The 20,960-nt window shown below is 31.9% G+C and overlaps 2 protein-coding genes across 8 annotated transcripts; both read left to right on the top strand.

Annotated features, from left to right (window-relative positions):
* The first annotated feature begins 9,198 nt into the window (after positions 1-9,198).
* LOC114411819 lies at positions 9,199-11,723 on the top strand. The gene has a single exon (XM_028375529.1). The coding sequence runs from the start codon at positions 9,731-9,733 to the stop codon at positions 11,438-11,440; it is 1,710 nt and encodes a 569-aa protein (XP_028231330.1). The 5' UTR covers positions 9,199-9,730; the 3' UTR covers positions 11,441-11,723.
* A 4,413-nt stretch (positions 11,724-16,136) lies between these two features.
* Positions 16,137-20,717, top strand: LOC114411820 (shootin-1-like). Of its 7 annotated transcripts, XR_003666536.1 has the most exons (9): positions 16,137-16,245; positions 16,452-16,572; positions 16,996-17,058; positions 17,469-17,571; positions 17,777-18,374; positions 19,301-19,430; positions 19,569-19,736; positions 19,846-19,953; positions 20,407-20,717. XR_003666536.1 is itself a non-coding variant. In XM_028375530.1 (8 exons), the coding sequence occupies exons 2-8, from the start codon at positions 16,498-16,500 to the stop codon at positions 19,870-19,872; spliced, it is 1,164 nt and encodes a 387-aa protein (XP_028231331.1). In that variant the 5' UTR covers positions 16,137-16,245; positions 16,452-16,497; the 3' UTR covers positions 19,873-20,717. The 7 variants fall into 7 exon arrangements, 6 of the variants coding, with proteins under 6 accessions (XP_028231331.1, XP_028231333.1, XP_028231337.1 ...); XM_028375530.1 differs by having other exon boundaries at positions 19,846-20,717; XM_028375532.1 differs by having other exon boundaries at positions 16,999-17,058; positions 19,846-20,717.
* The last annotated feature ends 243 nt before the right edge of the window (positions 20,718-20,960 follow it).

The following is a 20,960-nucleotide window of genomic DNA, read 5'->3' on the forward strand; positions in this document are numbered from 1 at the left end:
ATTGGTGTAGTTAAATGTGATTAATTAATTTTTTTTATATATTTGAGATGGAAAAGAATAAGGTTAATGGCATAGATTCTGCGATATATATGCGTTTATCACAATAGAAGACCAACAAAATACTCCAATATTTCTTTCATTGAATTTAGCTGTAGTTTAGGTGAAAGGTTCTCTATAAAAAGGAGAGGCTCTCTGTTATCCAGACTATAATCAAAGTTATTCTTAAGGACTTGAATCAGCCTTCTAAATACATGCTTACCCAGTTGGGCATTGGACCTCTTTTTTCACTCTAAGAATGATTTTGAAGACACTTATTGAGTTATTGGGATTCCTTTTTAACTTTTTTCTCTCCTTGTTTCACCACTCTTTTTCTTTATGATTTCCGGGTAAGTTCATCTGTCTTGCTATTTTTGTGGAAACAAGGCAATGGAGTGTTTGTACTTCCGTCTCGACATTTTTGTCTTGGCATTGAATGAATTATGATTGTATCTTTCTTTTTCTTTTGCTTTGGCTTGATGGGTTGAGTTAATTAAAGCTTTCGGATAATCACACTCTTCTACTACATACCGACTAAAACAGAAAACGTGCTTTTTATAACGCAGTAACTTGATGACAACTTCTCTAAACAAAAGAATGCATTTCGGTCAATGAAATATCGGATTTGCCACTTTTCACTTTTGGTGATTTATTTGTAAAATGTTTGAAAGTTGAAACATACCATAGATCACGTTCGTCAGCAGTGACATAGTGCCCTGATTGATTAAATGTTTGCATCTCTTGAAATTGAACTGTTTTTAAAAATTAGGCATTAAATTGAATAAAAAAATATTAGAAGATTAAATCAAACGAATTTTAAAAATTAGGGAAATAAATTGAACCAAGAAAAATACTAAATTAAACATTAAAAATAAATTAAAAGATTAAAAACTAATTTAACCTATTTTTTATATTTAAGCAAAGAGAAAAATTATGTTAATGATATTGAATTTCAAAAATATAAATAATATGTTGTGAATGAAAACACATTAAATCCTTATAAATTTGGTATATCAAACTAAAAAAAATATTTAATAAGATTTTTCTAGAATTAAATGAAAATGATATTCACCTTTATTTAAAATAATTTTATATTGATTTTCTCTAAAAATATTAAATAAACTTATTTTATTTTTAATGATAAATTTCAAATTAAAATATGACTAATAAAAATAAAATAAAGTACATGATCATATATATGTAATCTTCATTTAATTATATAAATAATTCAAAATAATTTAGAATAATAAATAATAATTATTACATTTTTGGGTTTTTTTCTGATTATTTTAATTATGTTAATCAAACAACTAAGCCACGTGGCGCCTATTTTAATAATAGTATATATATATATATATATATACTATTTTAAACTTAAACTCAAATTTATAAGAAAATACAATTAGAAGATTTTACTTATCTATCACAACTGTTCTCCGTTCACGCAATTAACATTTTTTTCTATTTTTTATGTTATTTATGATGAAGTTTATCATTGTTTGATTGGCATAGATATACAAATTTATCATTTTTAGGGTATTGATATATGACAATTTTTTCCACTTCCGCATCATGTCATTTAGTCTTCAATGTGTTACAAGACAATAATATTACACTAATATTCAAAGTGATTGAAAGATGTAATAATTTTTAGTGATATTTTTATTGATATTGGATTGATTTATTTTCAAGGTTTGATTGTCGATGCATACAAAGAAAACTTTGTTACGAGAAATAATACCTACTTCAAGGATCTTTATGTTCCAAAGAAATTAGTAATTGACATAGAATAATTTCATTTCTTTTATCTTCTTCCTCAAATATAATTTTTTTTATTTACTTTTTTCATTAGTTTATTTTTATAGTTTTATTTTTTATTTTATGATTTTATATCTTCTTACTATAATGTAATGTTTATTTACATTTTATCATTTTAATTTATGAAAGTAAACATAAATAATATTTTGATTAAATAAAATTAAATTATAATTATATGAATTTTTACTCAAAAGTCAAAACATCATACTCAAATTAAATTTATTTAAAAATTCAAAAAACCATAAATTAAAAATTGTGAAAACAGAAAATAATTGATATTACTTATTTTAACCAAATTTAATTTTTAATTAACATAAACAATAAAAATTTGACAGATTTTTTTAGCATTCTAAACGTGATTTGTTCTCCTTTTTTATTTTTCATTTTCCATAGAAAATGTGACAGATTTATACATATAGATTTGTTTTTATATGTATATCTTAAATTGTTATAAAATTTACAAATTTTAATCAAAATAATCAATACACTTGACTAGTACAATTATCAATAGTATTTTTTATTTAGCCACAATCATGTAATTTACCGGATATTAGAAGATATATAAATTAGTTAATTAAAAATATATTGAAAAATATAATTAATTTATTTACTTCCAGTCAAAGTTGGGTTTGATTCGGAGCAGTACTTGTAGGGTGCCAGATTATTCATGTTTACTTCTCAATTTATTGAAATTACACAGGAGTGGATTGATTCTCCTACTCGTTGAGAAACATGTACTCATCCACATTAACATGGATCAAAGAAATCACCTTTTTAAAAACCTTTTGATATAATTTTATACAAACTAAAATTATATAAGACATACATAAATATAAAACAATTTGAATACATATATCAGTATTTATAGTTTTACTAATATATACATATATTAAAAATGCAATAATATTAAATAATTTATGGGTTATAAATTTCACGTGTACAAGACACGAGACACTAAATTAATAATTATAATTTGACAGTATTCTTGACAAATTGGTGGCGTGGTAAAGAGTTGAGTTATTAAGTAATTGAGATATAGCCAGTCATCCCACATGGACATTTCAAATTTGAAAGCCATACATATTTAGAGAAGAGATAGAGTAAATGAAATGTGAGGAATTTAGGCTTGTAGCAGAGTATGGAAACAAAGCCAGAGAGTCACTAATCTTTCTGTGTAGAATTTTATACTTCCTACCGGAACAGTTTGCCCCTAATAGGCCCATATGTGCAAATTGTACACTTCTTATTATTATGCCTAACTAACTTTGATTAGGCTGAAATTAACTTGGCACGGGACATTTTGCTTTGTTAGCACTTAGTAGTTAAACCAAATGCTCCAAAATACAAAGGTTGTAACGCGATAATGGTGGTTTTCTTTACCAAACCTCACTTTTCATACAAAGGACAGGTATATTATTGGTCCCACATTATCACAAAACTTATTTTATTTCTCAGACAAAACTTCCTTTTCTTACATGAAAATTTAATAATTCTTTTTGAGTATCCCCAAAGCATTTCTGGTGATGACTTCCTCCCTAACACATGCACCATTATTGCTTGAATGAAGCAACACATGCACCTTTTAGCTACACGTTCTATATAAGTAGTTAAATGAAGTCTCCTACAAATCTATATTCTTTGGCTATTATCTATTTTTTTTTTTTTATCTTAGTGAGGGTAATTACTCATTTTTTAACTGAACTTTTCTGAAAAAAAAGTTGAGATATAAGGCTTCAACTGCCAGAAAACACTAGCTTGCGAGTTGTGACTTGATTAAAGCCTGTCCAGCTTATAACAAATTAGTATCTGCTACTATCAAATCACCCACCAAAGGAAAAGAAAGTTCTACTTTCTAATCATTTTATAAAATCAATCACTAATGTTTCAGCCACATCTAAACTGACCAATAAAAAATTGAAACCTTAACAAAGTGGCTAAGACATCTATTACATCTTCAACTAACCTTTGTCTAACTTTTTACACTTCCCCTTCTCATAATTACACGAATAGGGTGTATGCAAAAAGCAGCTTAAAACCCCAAGTAAATCTTAAAATGGAAAAAAATAATGATAAAGAAAGCTTCGAAATCAAGTGCTTGTCAGCAATTATGTGCACTGAATTCACCTATATATGTAGGCCATTGGGAATCATTTGAGCTATGATTTTGTACATTATCAAACTTCATCAAGAGAAGTATGCAACATGAATGAAGGCAATTTCTCCAAAATTAAAGCAACTTTAGGGTGGTTAGAAATTAAGACCAAGTACAAAAGTGAAACGAGATCTATAATTAATTAAAAAAAGGTAGAGCTTGTGGAAGAGCTAAGCAAAACTAAGCTCTGTCTAAATAATAAAGCACATGTATACCTCAACTCAATCATCTGCTACCGACAGTGTTTCTAGGACTTGATCACGGATAGCTAGCATTTTGAATGGCTAAACTATCATAAACCTTAAGAAAGGCATCTCACACCACATATGCTACAGTCTTTAGAGTGGAACACAAGTAGTGACTAGTGACTAGTGACTAGTGAGTGTTCAATTTTTTTCTCCCAATTTAATATTTGTTAATTCTTTTTGGCTTAAAAATATAAATATTTGATAATTTGAAAAAGACCAATAAGAATGACAATACTCTATAACTCCAAATATTTAACACACTTCCGTACTTAGGACTGAGACCATTTTGTGAAGCTAAAACAACTCCACAATCTACGCGCTTGGTGGTTATATTTGTTAATTCTGTTATCACTTTTGCATAGCCCAAAGTCTTCCCCCACAAGTGAAGTTTCTTCAAGGTGCCATTCAGAGATTGACAGATCCCAGATGCTTTAGTGCGGGCCAAAAGAGACAAGTCTGCTCTGTGAATTCTCTGCGTTGTACTCTATTATATACCAATTAGTACAGAGAAGTTCAACCACTTCTAAGCAAACTATATGCTCAGCTGTATTCTCGTTAAATATTAATTTTGGTCCATCTATTTTTCTTATGTGGACCCAACAATTTTTCCATCTGCATCGTGAATTTGTTAGATTTTGGTGCTTGAAATTGCATCTAGTACACCAGCTCATGGTACCTCAATATTTAGTACCATTCAATGCAGCGTTACTTTTAACGACTTGTGCTCTCTAAATTTAAGTTTTCACGTGCATTACCATCATGATGTAAATTCATAGACTTCTTTTTTTTTTTTTCTTTAAACAAATATTTAATGGAAGTTCAAATGTATGGTCCTTTTTTCTCCACATTACTCAATTTTCACAGTAATCTATACTAAGTAGTTTCTCAGGCAAGTTAAGAACGTGTTTATTTGTTCTTCAATCCAGCCATCCAAGAGATAATTGAAGTAATTTCATAGTAATATATATAAAAAGGCATAGCATATTTGATATTACATATATAGGCTAAAAGAATGTGGGGAATGCACATCGAGTGAAGGCTAGGTGTGCTAGCTGCTAGGCACATCGCATACATTATGTGAACGCACATGTTACCTTAATAGAAAATTAATACGGGGGATAAAAAGTCCAATCATATAGTATTATTTTTATTATTTGAAACATCATATTCTAATGCTTAGCATCTCTAATCCTTTTGCACACGAAGCTTCTCTTTGTGGATCATCCATTACAACAACAAAGACTGGGGAAAACAAACAAATACAGCTAACTACCGTACTAAGTTGCCGGCAAAAAGAGGCACACATTAAGCGAAGCAATTACACAGTGAAGTTGTTTGAGTCATAACATAACCCGTGGCTGCTAATAAGACATTCATGTTATGGTTACAGCAATGAACGTGGCCGGCTTGATAAATGAAAAAAAATGCCGGCACTTAATTACTTTGGTCTATGACCCTTAAAAGCTAGCCATGCTGGCCAATCTGTGAGGATATTATAGTCAGCAATTGAGCACGAACTAAGATCCAATGCACCCTTGTCTTAAAATAACAAGGCATCACAAGTCACGATGCTAGACAGCTAGTACTACTTGTTTATTCAGGGTGTATCAATGAATTAACGATGCCTAATCTAATCAGATACCTTAAAGTGATTAACTAATGTAAATCACATTTGCTGCACCTAGTTTTTATGTATATATAATATTTGATCTACCTTCTCTCTATTGGAATGATTAGGTCAGATACCGATACGGTGTGCATGAAATATACATGAAACATGCATAATGTAGGACAGTACACACACACTGATACATATTTAAGATTCACCTATTTGTCGAGATTTTTTGGACGATATCTATTTTAACCAGAACAAAGTGATCAAAGATTTTTAACGAGGCAGGTATATACATTGTCCTTTTTTTTCTCTACAGAATTAACATATCATACTCTCATGCAGTTTGTTTTTCAGAGTAAAATGGATTGGACTACATTAATTCAATTTTATTAAGTAGATATATAGTTTATGTACAATTTTTTTTTATAAAAAAAGTAAATTATATATCTTTCTTCTTATATATAGATGTTTAAAAAATCAATTATGATTAATACAAGTGATAATAATTTATATTTTTTAACCAAATAATTCAGGAATTAATTTATGAATGATCATTGAAAATGAAATAAATTGTGTTGAGAAAAAATACTTATTTTATGTGTGCTTATGATTCTCAATAAAAATTAGTCACTACTTTTGGTGGGTTACTTTGTATTAATATGTTAGTTAGAAAAAAAATATTGATGCTTAAAATATATTGCTCTTTCCTTTTATTTTAATAGTTGTACTCCTCTCACCCTATACCTTACACTTCAATTCATTTTATTGTCAAAGAATGCATTAATAGTGAGCAATTATGGACGAAATTGCTTAACATATTTTTCTTGTCTCTTTAACTTATACCAGCAACTAAATTAACTCAATATTGTATTGTCAATTTTTTGTCTTTAATAGATAAAGTGATACTTTGAACTTACATTATTTGCTTTAAAACTTCACTTGCAATATTCATTTCATCTTCTATTTAGAAATTATATTATAATTTCTGATTGCTTTTGATTATATAATTTTTTTTAATGATAATGCATAAATATTAAACTCTAAAAATATAACAGACAAAACAATTAACTGTGTAACCAAATAAATTTATCAAATGAAATGTTTTCTTATTGATAAATGAATGAATTAAAGAAGGTTCTAGCTAGGTACAATTGATTTTCAAGTTTATGGATAGTAGTATAGAACATATGAATGTTCAATTAAATCAGGGTTGACCCATGGGTAAATAAGGTCTAAAGTAAACTTTAAGAAGAAAAAAATAATTTAAATGTGAGAGCTAAATTTAAGACTTTTTGTCAATATATATGACATTTTTTTAATACATGTGACTTTTTTTGTTTTAAAAAACTAATAGAAAATATCTTTTTATGGATGGACCTAAAATGTGAGTTTTAGTTGTTTTATTTTTAGGTCGATCTTAAATTGAATTAATTATGTATTTTAATCTTTGACTGTGCATATCCGTAGGAAATTATTTGGAAATGTTTATTCTTCATTTGTATTGAGAACTTCAGTGTTAACTGTTTAATTTCAAAAGTCTCACCATAAGATTTAAATTTATGCGATGTTTTAATGCCAGTAAATATATTTGACCTAGCTTTCACAGTTTTCACCTGCATTATGCATGGGTTCTCGGTTCTACTGTGACGTGTATGAATATAAAAATCTCAATTAACAGAAAGGAGAATATCTCATTTGATAAATTCCATCGGTAGCTGCAATTTATTACTGTGGGTGTGACTCATACTTGCGACATAGTAGAAAATAACGCATCACTTTTTCTTTTTCTTTCAGGGGGGTGGGGCTGGCGACATATCACAAATTCCATCTATAGAAAATATTTCAAATGACAACGACCCAAAATTTTAAGATTTTAATCATTTATGTGTAATGTCAATATTGGAGATTGATCCTCTATTAATTTTTTTTTCTCATACTCTATTTAAGAGTTTGCACGTATAATATAAAAAGAAAAGAAAAATCAGAAACAGAGAAACAGCCAGACCCAACATGTTCGCATTCAACTTAATTACTAGACCAAATAACTGAATAAGCATTGCTTTACTAATATAAACTCCACAGAAATTTTTTATTTACAATTTTTATCAATAAACTTAGTGGAAATGAGAGATCTCGTTAAAAATAATTACACAATTTTTAGACAAAGATGGATCATCGCTAACAAAACTTATGAATATTTTACATCATAGAAATTCAAAAAATACCTTTATTTCCAAGTGTTAAAAAACCAAAAGAAGGAAATTAAGTAAAAATTTATAGTTTCCTTGGATTACATCTATGATGCTATGATCCTTTTTCGCAACTGGGGTAAAAAAAAATGGCCAACTGACATACTGAGAAGGCATAATGGATAGGCAACACTCCCCCTCTAATGGGTAGGCCTAGAACTCCCAAGTTCTTATTCTCCAACCAATATACATTTTTAGAGTCCACAAGAGTACCTAACCAATATAAACAATTCCAGCCATGCCAAGAGAATTTAGCTGTATGCGTTGTGGCCCTTGGAGGAAATATGACATTTAAAATACTCTATATTATTATTATCGAGGATTCCAAAAGATATATTGAAAAAAAAGAAAGATAAAGAGGCAGAGATATCACGGTTATTCACACATTAATATACCATTTTCTAGTTGCATTACTTACTACTAATCATATGCTGAGCTGGTAGTAGTATCCGGGTAACACGATTTGGTGGTGGTATATCAAATTTTTTTATCCGTACAGATTAAATATAATATTGAGAAGATTTATAATAACTCACTTATCTAGTATATCACAATTAGTTCAACTATGTATGCAACAAAAAAAGAATAAAAGGGGAAAAAATGGTTAATATTTAAGACAAGGAGCAACCTCACCGAACCGACTAAGAAGAATAAGAACTTGAAAAATAAAAGAAACCCCACTTGAGAACGACCCACCCAATGTTTGGGGACTTTTAGTGGATTGACAAAATTACCCTGAAAACAGTGGGCATGGCAGCAGGCTTTGATTGGGATGTGAAGTGAAGCAACTGGATAGAGGGTAAGCATGGGCCCCACTTGAAATAAAAAAGCATTCAGTAATAGAAAGTCCAAAGAATAACGGCCGGAGAGTGGAACCTTTCACTTGAAGAGAGTGAGTGGAAGCAAATACAATAGCATTTCCTTATTAGTTTTAGTAGCTTCCTCAGCTATAGGGATGCTTACGTGGCCAAATCTTAACCCGTTGGATTAGGAGTGGCGTAGTATCCTCAGTTGAGTACACGTGCTGCTATCCTCCCTCTTTGCTTCCATGCATGGATTTCTCCTCCAAATATAGTCAAGTGGAGAGGAGAGAGAGAGAGCAAGAGAGAAAATCAACGCTCACTATAATTCTTTTTTTCTTCTCTCTTGCCTTGTTCATTCGCCATCATAGCACAACCACAACTCTTCTCCACCTATTCAAGTTTTTGATTTTTTTCTTTCTTCCAAACCCAACTACCCAATAAGCAACTTGTAGTAGTAACCAGAGACAACTTTGCTTTGCTTTGTTTACTTCACTACTCATTCTCTCTTCTTTTTTTCCTCTTTTTGTGCCTTAGATTTGGAGTTTTGTTGAAACTCATACAAGTGTGAAGTGTCCTTTCTTTTTCTTTTTCTCTCAGCAGTCAGTGCAAAAAGGTAGCATGGTGCAGCTTTTTCGCAGTTCCACCTCAATAATCTGATCTGGGTCTCGCTAGTTTTACTCTTCTTCTTCTTCTGATTCGCGTTACGAGATCGATGAATTCAGCATTCTTGGAAACTCTCTGATTCACCCTCCCAAAGAACAACAACCCTTTTGTTTTTCTCCTTCTTCTCTGATTCGTATCGAAATTCAATGGAAGGAGATCATCGAATTCATCAAGAATTGAAACACGCGTGCAAGTTCTGCGGCAAGTGCTTCCCTTGTGGCAGATCCTTGGGGGGTCACATGAGGTCTCATATAACCAACTTTTCATCTGAGATGAATGAAAAAGAAAAGCTTTCATCTTCACACAACAATGGTGGAGACAAGGATTCTGAAGCTGCTGCTGCAGCTAACACTGCTGGCTATGGTCTCAGAGAGAAACCCAAGAAGACTTGGAGAATCTCAGATTATTCAAGCGAAGACCCTTTGGTGTTTGACAAGTTCTGCAAAGAGTGTGGCAAAGGGTTCCAGTCTTGGAAGGCCTTGTTTGGCCACATGAAATGCCATTCTGAGAAAGAGAGAGTTTCCAACAGCTTGGAAGATCAAGATTCTTGGACTAATGCTAAGGTGGTTATGGATAGCCAATCTGATAACGAAGCAACTGCTCCGAATAAGAGAAGAAGGTCCAAGAGAAGAACAAGGTACACGGTGGTTGCTTCTTCTGCAGCAGCAGCAGCAGCAACAACAACTTCTTCTGTTGTATCTTTTGCCAATCCTTCTTCTTCTCTCTCTGAGGCTGAGCAAGAGCAAGAAGAGGTTGCTATGAGCTTGATGATGCTTAGTAGGGATGTGAGTCCTTGGAGTGGTCCTCATTCTGTTGCCGAGTCCTCTGACAATAACTCTGCTTATTTCGAAGCTCGATCTTCGGTTCGAACTAATTTGATCACCAAATTTGATCAAGCAAAACTGATCAAGCAAAGTGATAACAAGTGGGAGGTTGGCAATTCAGAAAATCCCAACTCAACCAGAGGTAAGAGTTCACAACTTTTGACGACTACTACTGCTACTACTATTACTACTGAGATTCCTGAAAATGGATTTAGAGTGAACAAAAATGGAGTTTCCAATAAAGGGTACGAAAAGGCCTACAAGTCTGAGCTTGAGTATGTATCGGCATTGGAGGATTCTGAAGGTGAACATAGGAGGAGCAGAAGAGTCAATGGAACAGAATCAGCTTTATCAAAGTCGGTTACAACTACTGGCAAAAAGTACAGCTCAATCAAGACAAAGTTTTCAGGTTCTGAATTGAAGTCAAATAAGAACTGGATGGACAAGGCTTCAGAAGCTGAATCTAGCAAGAACTCTAACAAGAGAGGCAAGTTTGAGTGTACCACTTGCAACAAAATTTTCCACTCATACCAAGCACTTGGAGGCCATAGAGCTAGCCACAAGAAGATCAAAGGATGCTTTGCTTCAAGGAATGAGAGCAGTGAGAACAGCATTGAAACTGATCTCTCTCCTGACCCAATAATAACTGAAAACAAGCTCATGAAGAACGGTGACAGTGAGTGTGTGGTGGAACATCAACATGGTGCTAGTTTTCATAATGAGGTGGAAACAGTTAATGAGTCCAAGAAGAGCAAGGGGCATGAGTGCCCAATTTGCCTCAAGGTTTTTCCATCTGGCCAAGCCTTGGGTGGCCATAAGAGATCTCATATGGTTGGTGGGTCTGAGAGTAGAAGCTTTCAAACAATTGTGCTTCAGGAACCAGTGGCAGAAATTAGGGACTTCCTTGATCTTAATCTTCCTGCTGCTACTGAGGAAGAAAGCAATAGCCATGCTGACTCTAACAGTAACAGACCCTGGTGGATAGTAGAAGACAACCACAAACAGGAGGCACTGGTAGGCCTTATCTCATAGCCAAAGGTGACATAGTTTATTGTTCCATCAGTGCTGCTGCAACTTCAGAGTGAAGATTCAAACTGTATAGAAATGTTTCTGCATTCATTCCATTCATTCTTTACAGGATATGTATCTTCTTCTTCCTCTTCAGGGTATTTCTGTTTTTGTTCAGATTTTTCAAGTAGTTCATAATATACTGTTCTCTTCCTTTTTTTGTTTTTTTAATTTTATTTTTCCGGATTCTATATGTTATTACTTTTTTGTTTATAGAATAATTTTCATTTCTTTCAAAGTTTAAGCTCACTATTTTGGTTCTCTTAGAAAGTCCAGGAATGAATTCTAACTGATGTGTGTGGTACTGTGCAACAGATTGGTACTGTTTGTTTTGACGCACTTCCCACCTTGCATTTTAGAAATGTACTTAATTATAAAATCATAAACTCCAAAGGTGACATGTTTGTGGGGTAATTATTTTTCTTTGCATCAAAGAAAAATGAATGAGGTGTTGAAAAATTAGGATAGGTACCCCAAGCCATTACACATGAAGGAATAGAAAGGTAGATTTTATAATACACATAAAGAAGACATGTGAGCACAAGGTGGTTGTTTTGTCACCTACCATAAAACCTGACCACCCATCCATCTATATGTTGTTTCCTTCTCTTTCTTGGCACACAAGTGGTATGCTAATAAATCCTTCTCACTAATCACTACGTACTCTCTCAGTAGCAAATATCATAATAATTCATCAAGATAGTGAGGGCGATGGCTGGACCACTACTATGTTACAAACTGAAATTGCAACGGCACAAACGACGCAAAGTGCACCTTACTATAAAATTCAACTCAGTGGTTAAACAACACTCTTCCACTTTTTTTTTTTTACATTTTGATCATAGAATTTATTAATAAAATGGGATTTAACCATTGTAAATCTTAGATCCTATGCTAGGATGAATTTAGCATAGGATGGGTGTAATATGCATGAATTGGCACCAATTGATATGGATTACCATTTGAAAGAAATGGAGCAATACATTTGTGCTTTTTAATGTGGCAACTTGAGATAGCGTTTGGTCACTTGCACTGTATGGAGGAAATCCTACGTTTAATCGGTTTTAGTAGTAGCTGGCAGCAGATGATTCTGTTACTGCTTTGTCGACTATTGCAACTGAAAGGAAGGCTATGCAATCTGAACAGTGCATATTTATTTTTTATAATCAGGAGGAGGTGTAATTCCCCTCCCCTCAGGTGAGCGAACAGTGCATATTTGGTTACTGGTTATAGCAATTTCGATGAAGTTGCTTAGGTGAGTTTCTTAAACTAAAAAAATGTTCTTCATTCTTATGTTAGAGCTAATCTAACTGGTAGATGAGTTGCTTAAATTTAACTACAGTTCTTTATATAAAGAACGATTGCTCATGAATAAAGAATTAATTTATTATTTAAAAAATAATATTTTAATGATAAACCAAAATTAAGTGCAAATAGAAAAAATGTAGATTTCTCAGAAATTACATTGTTGGATTAAAATGTGGGTGAATGGCTTAAATTTGATATGACAAAGTAGAACCCACTTTAAACTCAAGAACTTAAAAGTGGATTACTTAATAAATTTTGTCAGATCTGTCAAAAAAAAATCCTTAGAGATGCTCTTAGGAAGCTATTTTTCCCACAAGAATTCTGTTTTAAATTTGTATTTACTAATATAAAAAATGCACTCCACTTATATCTGTAAATGTATGCACTCTGGCATCAAAAGTTTTATATAAATTTACCTATATAAAATTTAATTTTTATATGTTTATTTTTTCCTATTAAAATGTTGGTTAAGAGTAGTATTAGCATTTAAAAATAGTATGGCATTTACCAAATAAAATTTAGTAAGGAGTTACAGTATTGTTGTTTATTTTAATGTTTCAAAGACTTCAAAAGGTAATTGGAGTTTTTTGCATAAAACATGCTTCAAAATTATATTCTTCTTATTTGACTTCTATAAAATGAATAAAAATAAAGTAAGTAATCTCAACTATTTTATACAAAAATTAATGGTTAAAATTCCAATACATTCATGATTTATTATTATGCATGTGCACGTACTTAACATCTATCGTTATTTTTTTTCATCTATGACTAAGATTACTTGTTTTATTTTCTCCTTGTAAGAGTTAAATCTTTACTTTTCAGCTTAGCAATAATTAACTAGTTCCATTGAAATTTTATTTACGATTTTATTAATCATCACCCTTGCAAAAATGGTTGAAGAGTAATATAAAGAAAACTATGATTTTAAAATCCAAAAAGATTTGTTTATAACATTAAATATTATATTTTCAATATTTTTTCCAATTTTTAAGCAATATATAAATAATTATCATTTAAGGTTTTACACATAGACTAAGGCCATTAAATATTCTCAATTTTAATAGAAAATGAGTTATTTAATGATATCTTTCTCTCATTTTGTTATTAGTGTTCTCGCATTCCACTAAATGAAGATATTATTCACAAGAATAAAGTTGAACACAATTAATTAATATTTTTTATTTTTTAAATAATTTGTAACGAATCAAAATCTGTAAAGCGAATTATTTTGAAAATGAGGGGAAAATATCTGAAGAAAGTTAACTTTCACAAAGTACCTCTATTTATAATTGCTAATTCATTTTTCCTAATTATATATTTTTATTATCTCTTGCTATAGTTTATGTGGTATGTTCGTGCTGACATAAACATAACTAAGACGATTAAATTTTAACTTAATGAAAATCAAGAGTCTGAATGAAAGTTTGACAAGAAACTTATACTGTTTTAGTATTAAATTCTTTTATCCACGAAGCAGCCTTACATCATACCCAAATTGGCCTGCGGGGAAAAATTAAAAAGAAATTTGAAAATAAAAAAGATAAAAATCTGTTTTGGATCGAAAATGGCTAAAATACTTGGCAGCCCGTCAACTTAGTTTATAGAGTCAATGGGATTCGTTTGGAAGTTTGATTCCAATAAATATCATTAGTGGGTAATATTTAATAATATCATTACGATTTAAATAGTTCTAGTCATAAAAATGGAGGTTAAGATCATATGCACTCTTAATCACAGTGTGCCCCATGAGGTATAAATTGAACATGTGGCTATATATTAGCTTGTGGTTGGTGTCGAGAAATAAACAACAAATGATTAGTTCAGCTTTTATTGGATCTTGAGTTTTCCATTTCTATTAATTTATAAAGGTTCAGTTATTGAGGTCAGAAAAATTGAGAGAGAGAGAGAGAGGTCTGTGCTAAAACTCAAGGAACTGCAATGTTGATTAAAAATATATATTTTAGCTTGCTTGAATGCTGTTTTATTATCCTGAGTAGTTTATTATCCATATTACAGAAAACTCACCCGAAAAAACAAAAATAGGTACTACAGAAAACTGATATTCTTGTATAGCACTTACACTTATATGTAGAGAATTTTTTATGTAGAAGAATTTGTCTTTCCTTTGTTGTACCTTGTTAAATCATTAAAGTAGCTTATGTAATTGTTTGCTGTAACTTGTAATGCCATTTCCAAAACAAGTTTGGCAAAAACAAACCTGGCTTGTTGAAAATGTAGCTGATGAATGCCATAGCTACCTTCTGGTCAATGTTTTGCATGACATCATATCCACACCTAACAGAGATCACAACAAAACTTCACATTGTGATTTCCCACTCTGATCAGGTACTTATAAATTAAGTATGATTTATTAGTTCATGGACATGGTAATGCCATGCATGCACGGAAGTCCTTCTATTTGTACCACTCTTGCCTTTTTTTTTAATGGACTCACTTTTTTTCTATTTGTACCACTCTTGCCTTTTTTTTTAAATGGACTCACTTTTCAGTTCTTAGAATTCTCAATCTAAGCTTCATTGCTTTCGTTTCCTTTCCATTCTAATGCAGGAAATTAACAATATTTCCTTGTTTTTCATTAAGTGGAAAGCAAAGGTGATTTCAGTTATGATGGTTTTTTTAGTTACTCAAATTCATTTCAGATATTTTATTTCCAACATATATCTTAATCTAATTTCTGAAATTCAAAGTACGTGGCAAATGGTTATTATATCTAATAAATGGTTGGGAGATATAATTAATTATCCATTGAATTTAAAATTCAATCAATGAATAAAGCTTTCCCATTTTCTTCTAAAAAAAACCTTTCCCATTTTTTTAAATTAATAGTAATGCTTATTACCATGTGAGTCCCATTTTCAAGAATTTATGATCTTTTGTCCAGCTCCATCACATTACACTATTTCCGAGTGGAGGAAACTTTCAGCTAAAAAGAAAAGCAAAATGCAACCAAGTCAAGACTTACTACATGCATAGCTTAAACCAGATTTAATTCAGGCCCAGGCTGTAGATTTTTGTAATTTCCAGCACGAATTCAATATTTTTGGGGTACTATTTAGGTTGGAGTGGGGTTAAGAAATTGGAACGTACGTGAGAGTGTTTTGTATTAATTGGCTTTTTTTTTTTTTCAAATCTCGAACAGATTTATGTATTTAAATTTATGTTTCAATTCTAGACTTATTTATGGACGCACGGTCCAAATTTAGTTATTATAAATATATATAATAACTATGATATAAGTTATTTATTGTAAATTTAAAATATAATTTATATATAGAACTAAATATTGATCCTCGGCACATAATATTAAAATAATAGCTATTTATTTATTTATAATCCATCAATCCACAAGTGAGACGGAAATGCAACTCGGAGGCGCGGCAAGGAAGGTCTACCACCGGCATTGCTTTTCCGATCAGTTTTAAGCTCCCCACTTTCTGGTAATTACTCCAATTTCCATTTCATTACTCGCATACTCTTCCCATTAATTCCTCTAGTAACCTCCGTTTAAAAGTGTGAGCGCTCTCGGTTTTTTTATTCTCTGTTTAGGAAATTTTGACATGGTTTTGCAAATTGGTTATGCTTTCTCTCTCTACTGTTATAAAATTTTAACATGGTTTATCTTCTGCTAATTAAAATTAATCAGGTACCTTTCTTCGTCCTATGCGTATGTGTCTAATTTGCTTACATAAATGTCAAATAGCTGCAGAAGTGATCATCTTACTCCCTTAAACGGGGAGGAACTTAGTACAAGGCGTAGGAGAGAGGTACTCTCTTTTTTAAAACCTAACTATTTCTTGGCTGAATTCCTAATTTTTTATATAACCAAGTATTATATCTATATCAATGGAGGAGTGCTAGCGACACTCTGTTTATGATATTCTCTCTATGATTGGTTAGAATTTATTGAAAATCACCAATTTTGATAAGTTTTCTTTCTCATTTAATATAAATCAGGAGAGAGAAACATTAATTGAGAAATAAAACCTACCAAAATTAATGATTTTTAATAAATTCTAACCAATCATCACAGGAAGAGTATCCAAAAGAGAGTGTTGCTGGCACTCCTCATATCAATGTTGTAAGCTTTTTCAAATATTGATTGGTTTTTCCATGCTGTTTGCGAGTGAAGTTTATGTATCCTCTTCTTGTTTTTTATATTCAATATACTTTTTGTCTATGATTTGCAGCAGCATAGAAAAGAGAAGGACGTTTTACAAAGTTCTCAATCCCAAAGCATTCAACCAATCCAGGTCTGTTAGGTGCTAGGTTGTTGCAGCTAATTTGACAGTGGTGATATGAGGTTGTAAATTGTAATATTTGTTGATTCAACATAGAGAACTTCACCTCAAATTTTAATGCACGAACTCTTCCTGCTGAACTTCAATTTCAAAATAAAGCATGCTTTAATATTTACATCCCTCAGATAGACATTGGTTAAAGTTAAATAGGGAGGAAAAGAAAAAGACATGGTAAAGGAATGATTGAGTGAAGTTGAACATTGCATTGGTTCCTTTGGATGTAGTTCGTAAAATCTTGCCATACTTGCGATGGTAGATACACACATTAAATGAGTAAATGAGCAAATGAATAAAATGTTTGAAAATTTGAGTTTAATTAGCAAACACCTGATGGCTGATACAAAACCTGATTTATGATGCAGATGCTAGAACAATGTGAGAAGTCAAAATCAGAAGCTCATGCAGAAGATAAGAAACACATTCAGAGGTTGGAAAAAGAGCTTCTGAACTGTTCTCAAGAAATAGGTAGTTTTTTTCATGGCATACATGTGAACTTTCTTGGATAAACAACTTTGTTAACAATGGAAAATGGTTGTAAATGGAAGAGTAGTTATTCTTTTCCCCCTTCTTACATGTCTTTTTGATCTCAAAATTACTTTGTAATAGTTGTAATGCTGCACTAGGTTTTTAGCACTCTTTAACTGGCTTAATTTGTTTGTACTTTATACAGATTATCTTCAGGATCAACTCAGTGCAAGGAATGCAGAGGTGAACTATCTGGAAGAGCATATTCACAACCTTGAATTGAAATTAGAGGGGATGGAAGATTTACAAGAGGAGGTTTTCAGATTAAGGGAGGAGCTGAAAAGATCTGAGTCAAAGCAATTTTCCTTGATCCAGGAACTAGATACTAAAGAAAAAGAATTAGAGAAGTCAGCTTTGTCCATAGAGAAACTAGAGGAATCATTTTCATCCATAACATTAGAGTCTCAGTTTGAAGTAGAGAGCATGAAGCTTGATATGATGGTCTTGGAACAGAGTCTTTTCGAGGCCAAGAAAATCCAGGATGAAACTCTAGATGAAAATAATAGAATGAGTAGATCAATTGAGGAGCTCCAGGTAGCATTGCAGGATGCCCAAAAAATTATCATCACTCTAAATGAAGAAATTAGGGAACTTGAAGAGAAGCTTGATACTGCCAACCAAAACTCTAGAATTTCTTCTCAAAAGGATGAATACTGGCTGGAAAACAAGGACAGATCACAACTCGAGACTCAATCTTCCTTGAATGTGCGAGGCAACAACTCTACCATGCAGGAGGACATAAGGTACCTATTTTGAAGTTTTATTTAGATGCTTGACTAATTATTTTTTAAATGTGGCCACTTACGTATTTTTCTTAATTGTGTATAGTTGCTGAAGGATGAGGATGTTTCATTGTGATTTGCTGTTATCTCTCTTTCTCTCATATCTAACTGGGCCTGACCTTCAATTTGATAGTTTCGTATTACTCTTCAAGTTAATAAAACAGAAATGGAGGTTTATTAATTTAGTTTTTTTTTCCTTCTTTTTTTTCATAACAAGTTTCCATTTTTACTTAATAATGAAACAAACAGAGCTGCTTTCATAAAGTCTTAAACAATATTAATATGATCATCAGTAGTAACTGCATGTGGGACTCTAATAATGTAAGAGCTATTAAGTATACTTAATTACACCTCTTGGTATTTTGAATTTATATAATTCCAACGTGGATGGGATGCATTATAAAAATTAAAGAAATGAGTAAACCCTTTACTATTTTATCATTTTATGTAAGTTGAATTATGATCCTTTTGGCTCCTTATTCTGAATGATGACTGTGTGGTCCTTAATCATATTTTTAATGCAACGTTTCACAGCCTACATGCATATTAAAAGAAATTAAACATGTCTATCTGGATAGTTATGTATGGGGAAAGATAAGATTATGTTTCTTCTGTAATTGTTGGTGATGCTGATAACCTAGGTGTCCAATTATTTCTCCTTTTTATAATGTTATGATTGAAGTATATTGATAAGCACCTGAGCACTTGGGAAAATCTCCCTTAAAGTCAAGGGGGTAGAAGTTAGAATCAAGCCACTTAACTGACTTAAGTACTCCACCGAGCATCCCATACTATTTGATGTGAGACTTAGGCATCCCATAATACTCAAGTCCCTATCATATACTTTCACTAAACTTTCTGGTAATATTTGCTTAATATTTCCTCAGCACTTATGAAGTATGTGGTCCACATGTTGGAAGATTGGCAATGATCTTAGATCCAGCTGCAGATTTAAAAGGGAAGATGGAGATGTCACAACAGATCCAAGAATATGAATGTCTTATCAAGAAACTTAAGGTACGGCCATCCTTCTAAGCTTAATCATTGAAGTGGTCTATGTGAATTTGTTAATGAGACTTTGTGTATCATAACTACACCATTCAAATAATTTTTTTAGCTTTGAGATTTATATGGTATTTTGACCTCCTCTACTAGGAAGAATTAAGAGAGGAAAAGTTGAAGGCAAAAGAAGAAGCAGAGGACTTAGTTCAGGAAATGGCAGAGCTAAGATACCAATTTACCGGTTCCCTAGAGGAAGAATGTAAGCGCCGTGCTTGCTTTGAACATGCATCCTTGCAAAGAATTGCCGAGTTAGAGGCTCAGGTATGGCTTTAAAAGTTAAAAATCTCTCTTTTTTTCTCTTTTTTTTTATCCTTTATAGTTCATTCGAAATGCAACTTACTTACTTTTTCCTCTTTTGTTTATATTCCAGCTTAAAAGAGAGCATAAAAACCCGTAATTGATGTCAGGCATCTCCATGAAACAGAGGCCGGCACTGTTCTAAGTTGTTCAGGTTCAGCAGTAGAGAATGACCTCAAAGGTTTGTATTGATGTATCTCAAAAAGTTGCCCTCTCAGCAGTTTGCTACATACTTATGTCATTACAGTGGAACTTCAAATTCAAAATGTCTGTTGGATTGACATCAGAGTCCTTTATCTCTTGTATCTCTAACCTTTGACCCGATTCCCTTGGGCACTGAAGAGAGAGTTTTGTGTAGTTCTCAGGCCTTATAGCACATAGTACACAGTACCAGAAATCAGTTGAGGAAAAGTTTTAATGTCTAGTTTTAGGGAGGAAATGAAATAATGGAAATTTGTAATGGGTAGAAGTACAGAAAATGTTCCTTCCCTTTGTTTTGAGTAGTTAAAAATTGGAGTTTGCTTCATTCCAGTTTCTACAACATTTATGTACTACCAATCTTCCTCTTTCCTTTCTGACTCTCAAGTGTTTCACAAAATCACTTCCACTAATTTGATTTGCCATTGCTTCTCAGGGTTCATAGATCCTGGCAAGAAAATTGTTATATCCTGGACAACAACATTGTCTCCCACGTCTTCTTATGCCTTCTATTGAGTATGAAAGAATCAAAGTGGGTAGGATAGTAGAACAGGAACGACTTAACCGAAGTGGCTAAGGATGTCTGGAGATATTTTCTTTTTTTCCTTTGTGTTTTTTGAGGGCAGGGAGGGGTGGGGAGAGGATTGGAATTGTACATGGTCGACCTATGAATGTAAAGTGTACACTTTACCGGATTGGATTATTTTTTTTAGGCCTAAATATTTTTTTTTGTTCGTGTAATTTTAACGTTTTTTTTATTTTCATTCATGCAAAAAAAAATTGTTAATCTTTATAAAATGTATTTTAGTTTTTGTCCTTAAAGTATTGTAGATAACACTTTGAATATTAAAATAAAATATTTTAAATAGTAAAAAAAAACTCTATCTAAATTGTTTCACGGATGAAAAATAAAATAAATATATTTTATAAAGACTAAAGCCAAAATAATTTTTATAAGGGCAAAAATGGAAAATACACTGAATTGAAAGG

The sequence above is a fragment of the Glycine soja genome, chromosome 5 (genome assembly GCF_004193775.1).
Source record: "Glycine soja cultivar W05 chromosome 5, ASM419377v2, whole genome shotgun sequence".
In the NCBI taxonomy this organism is placed as follows: Eukaryota; Viridiplantae; Streptophyta; class Magnoliopsida; order Fabales; family Fabaceae; genus Glycine; species Glycine soja.

What these genes read in the sequence shown, in the direction of transcription:
- LOC114411820 (XM_028375530.1), top strand. Translation starts at nt 16,498, where the DNA reads ATGTCAAATAGCTGCAGAAGTGATCATCTTACTCCCTTAAACGGGGAG. An exon ending in GAACTGTTCTCAAGAAATAG is followed by an intron (nt 17,572 to 17,776) that starts GTAGTTTTTTTC and finishes TACTTTATACAG; the next exon opens with ATTATCTTCAGGATCAACTC. An exon ending in ACCATGCAGGAGGACATAAG is followed by an intron (nt 18,375 to 19,300) that starts GTACCTATTTTG and finishes ATATTTCCTCAG; the next exon opens with CACTTATGAAGTATGTGGTC.
- LOC114411819 (XM_028375529.1), top strand. Translation starts at nt 9,731, where the DNA reads ATGGAAGGAGATCATCGAATTCATCAAGAATTGAAACACGCGTGCAAG.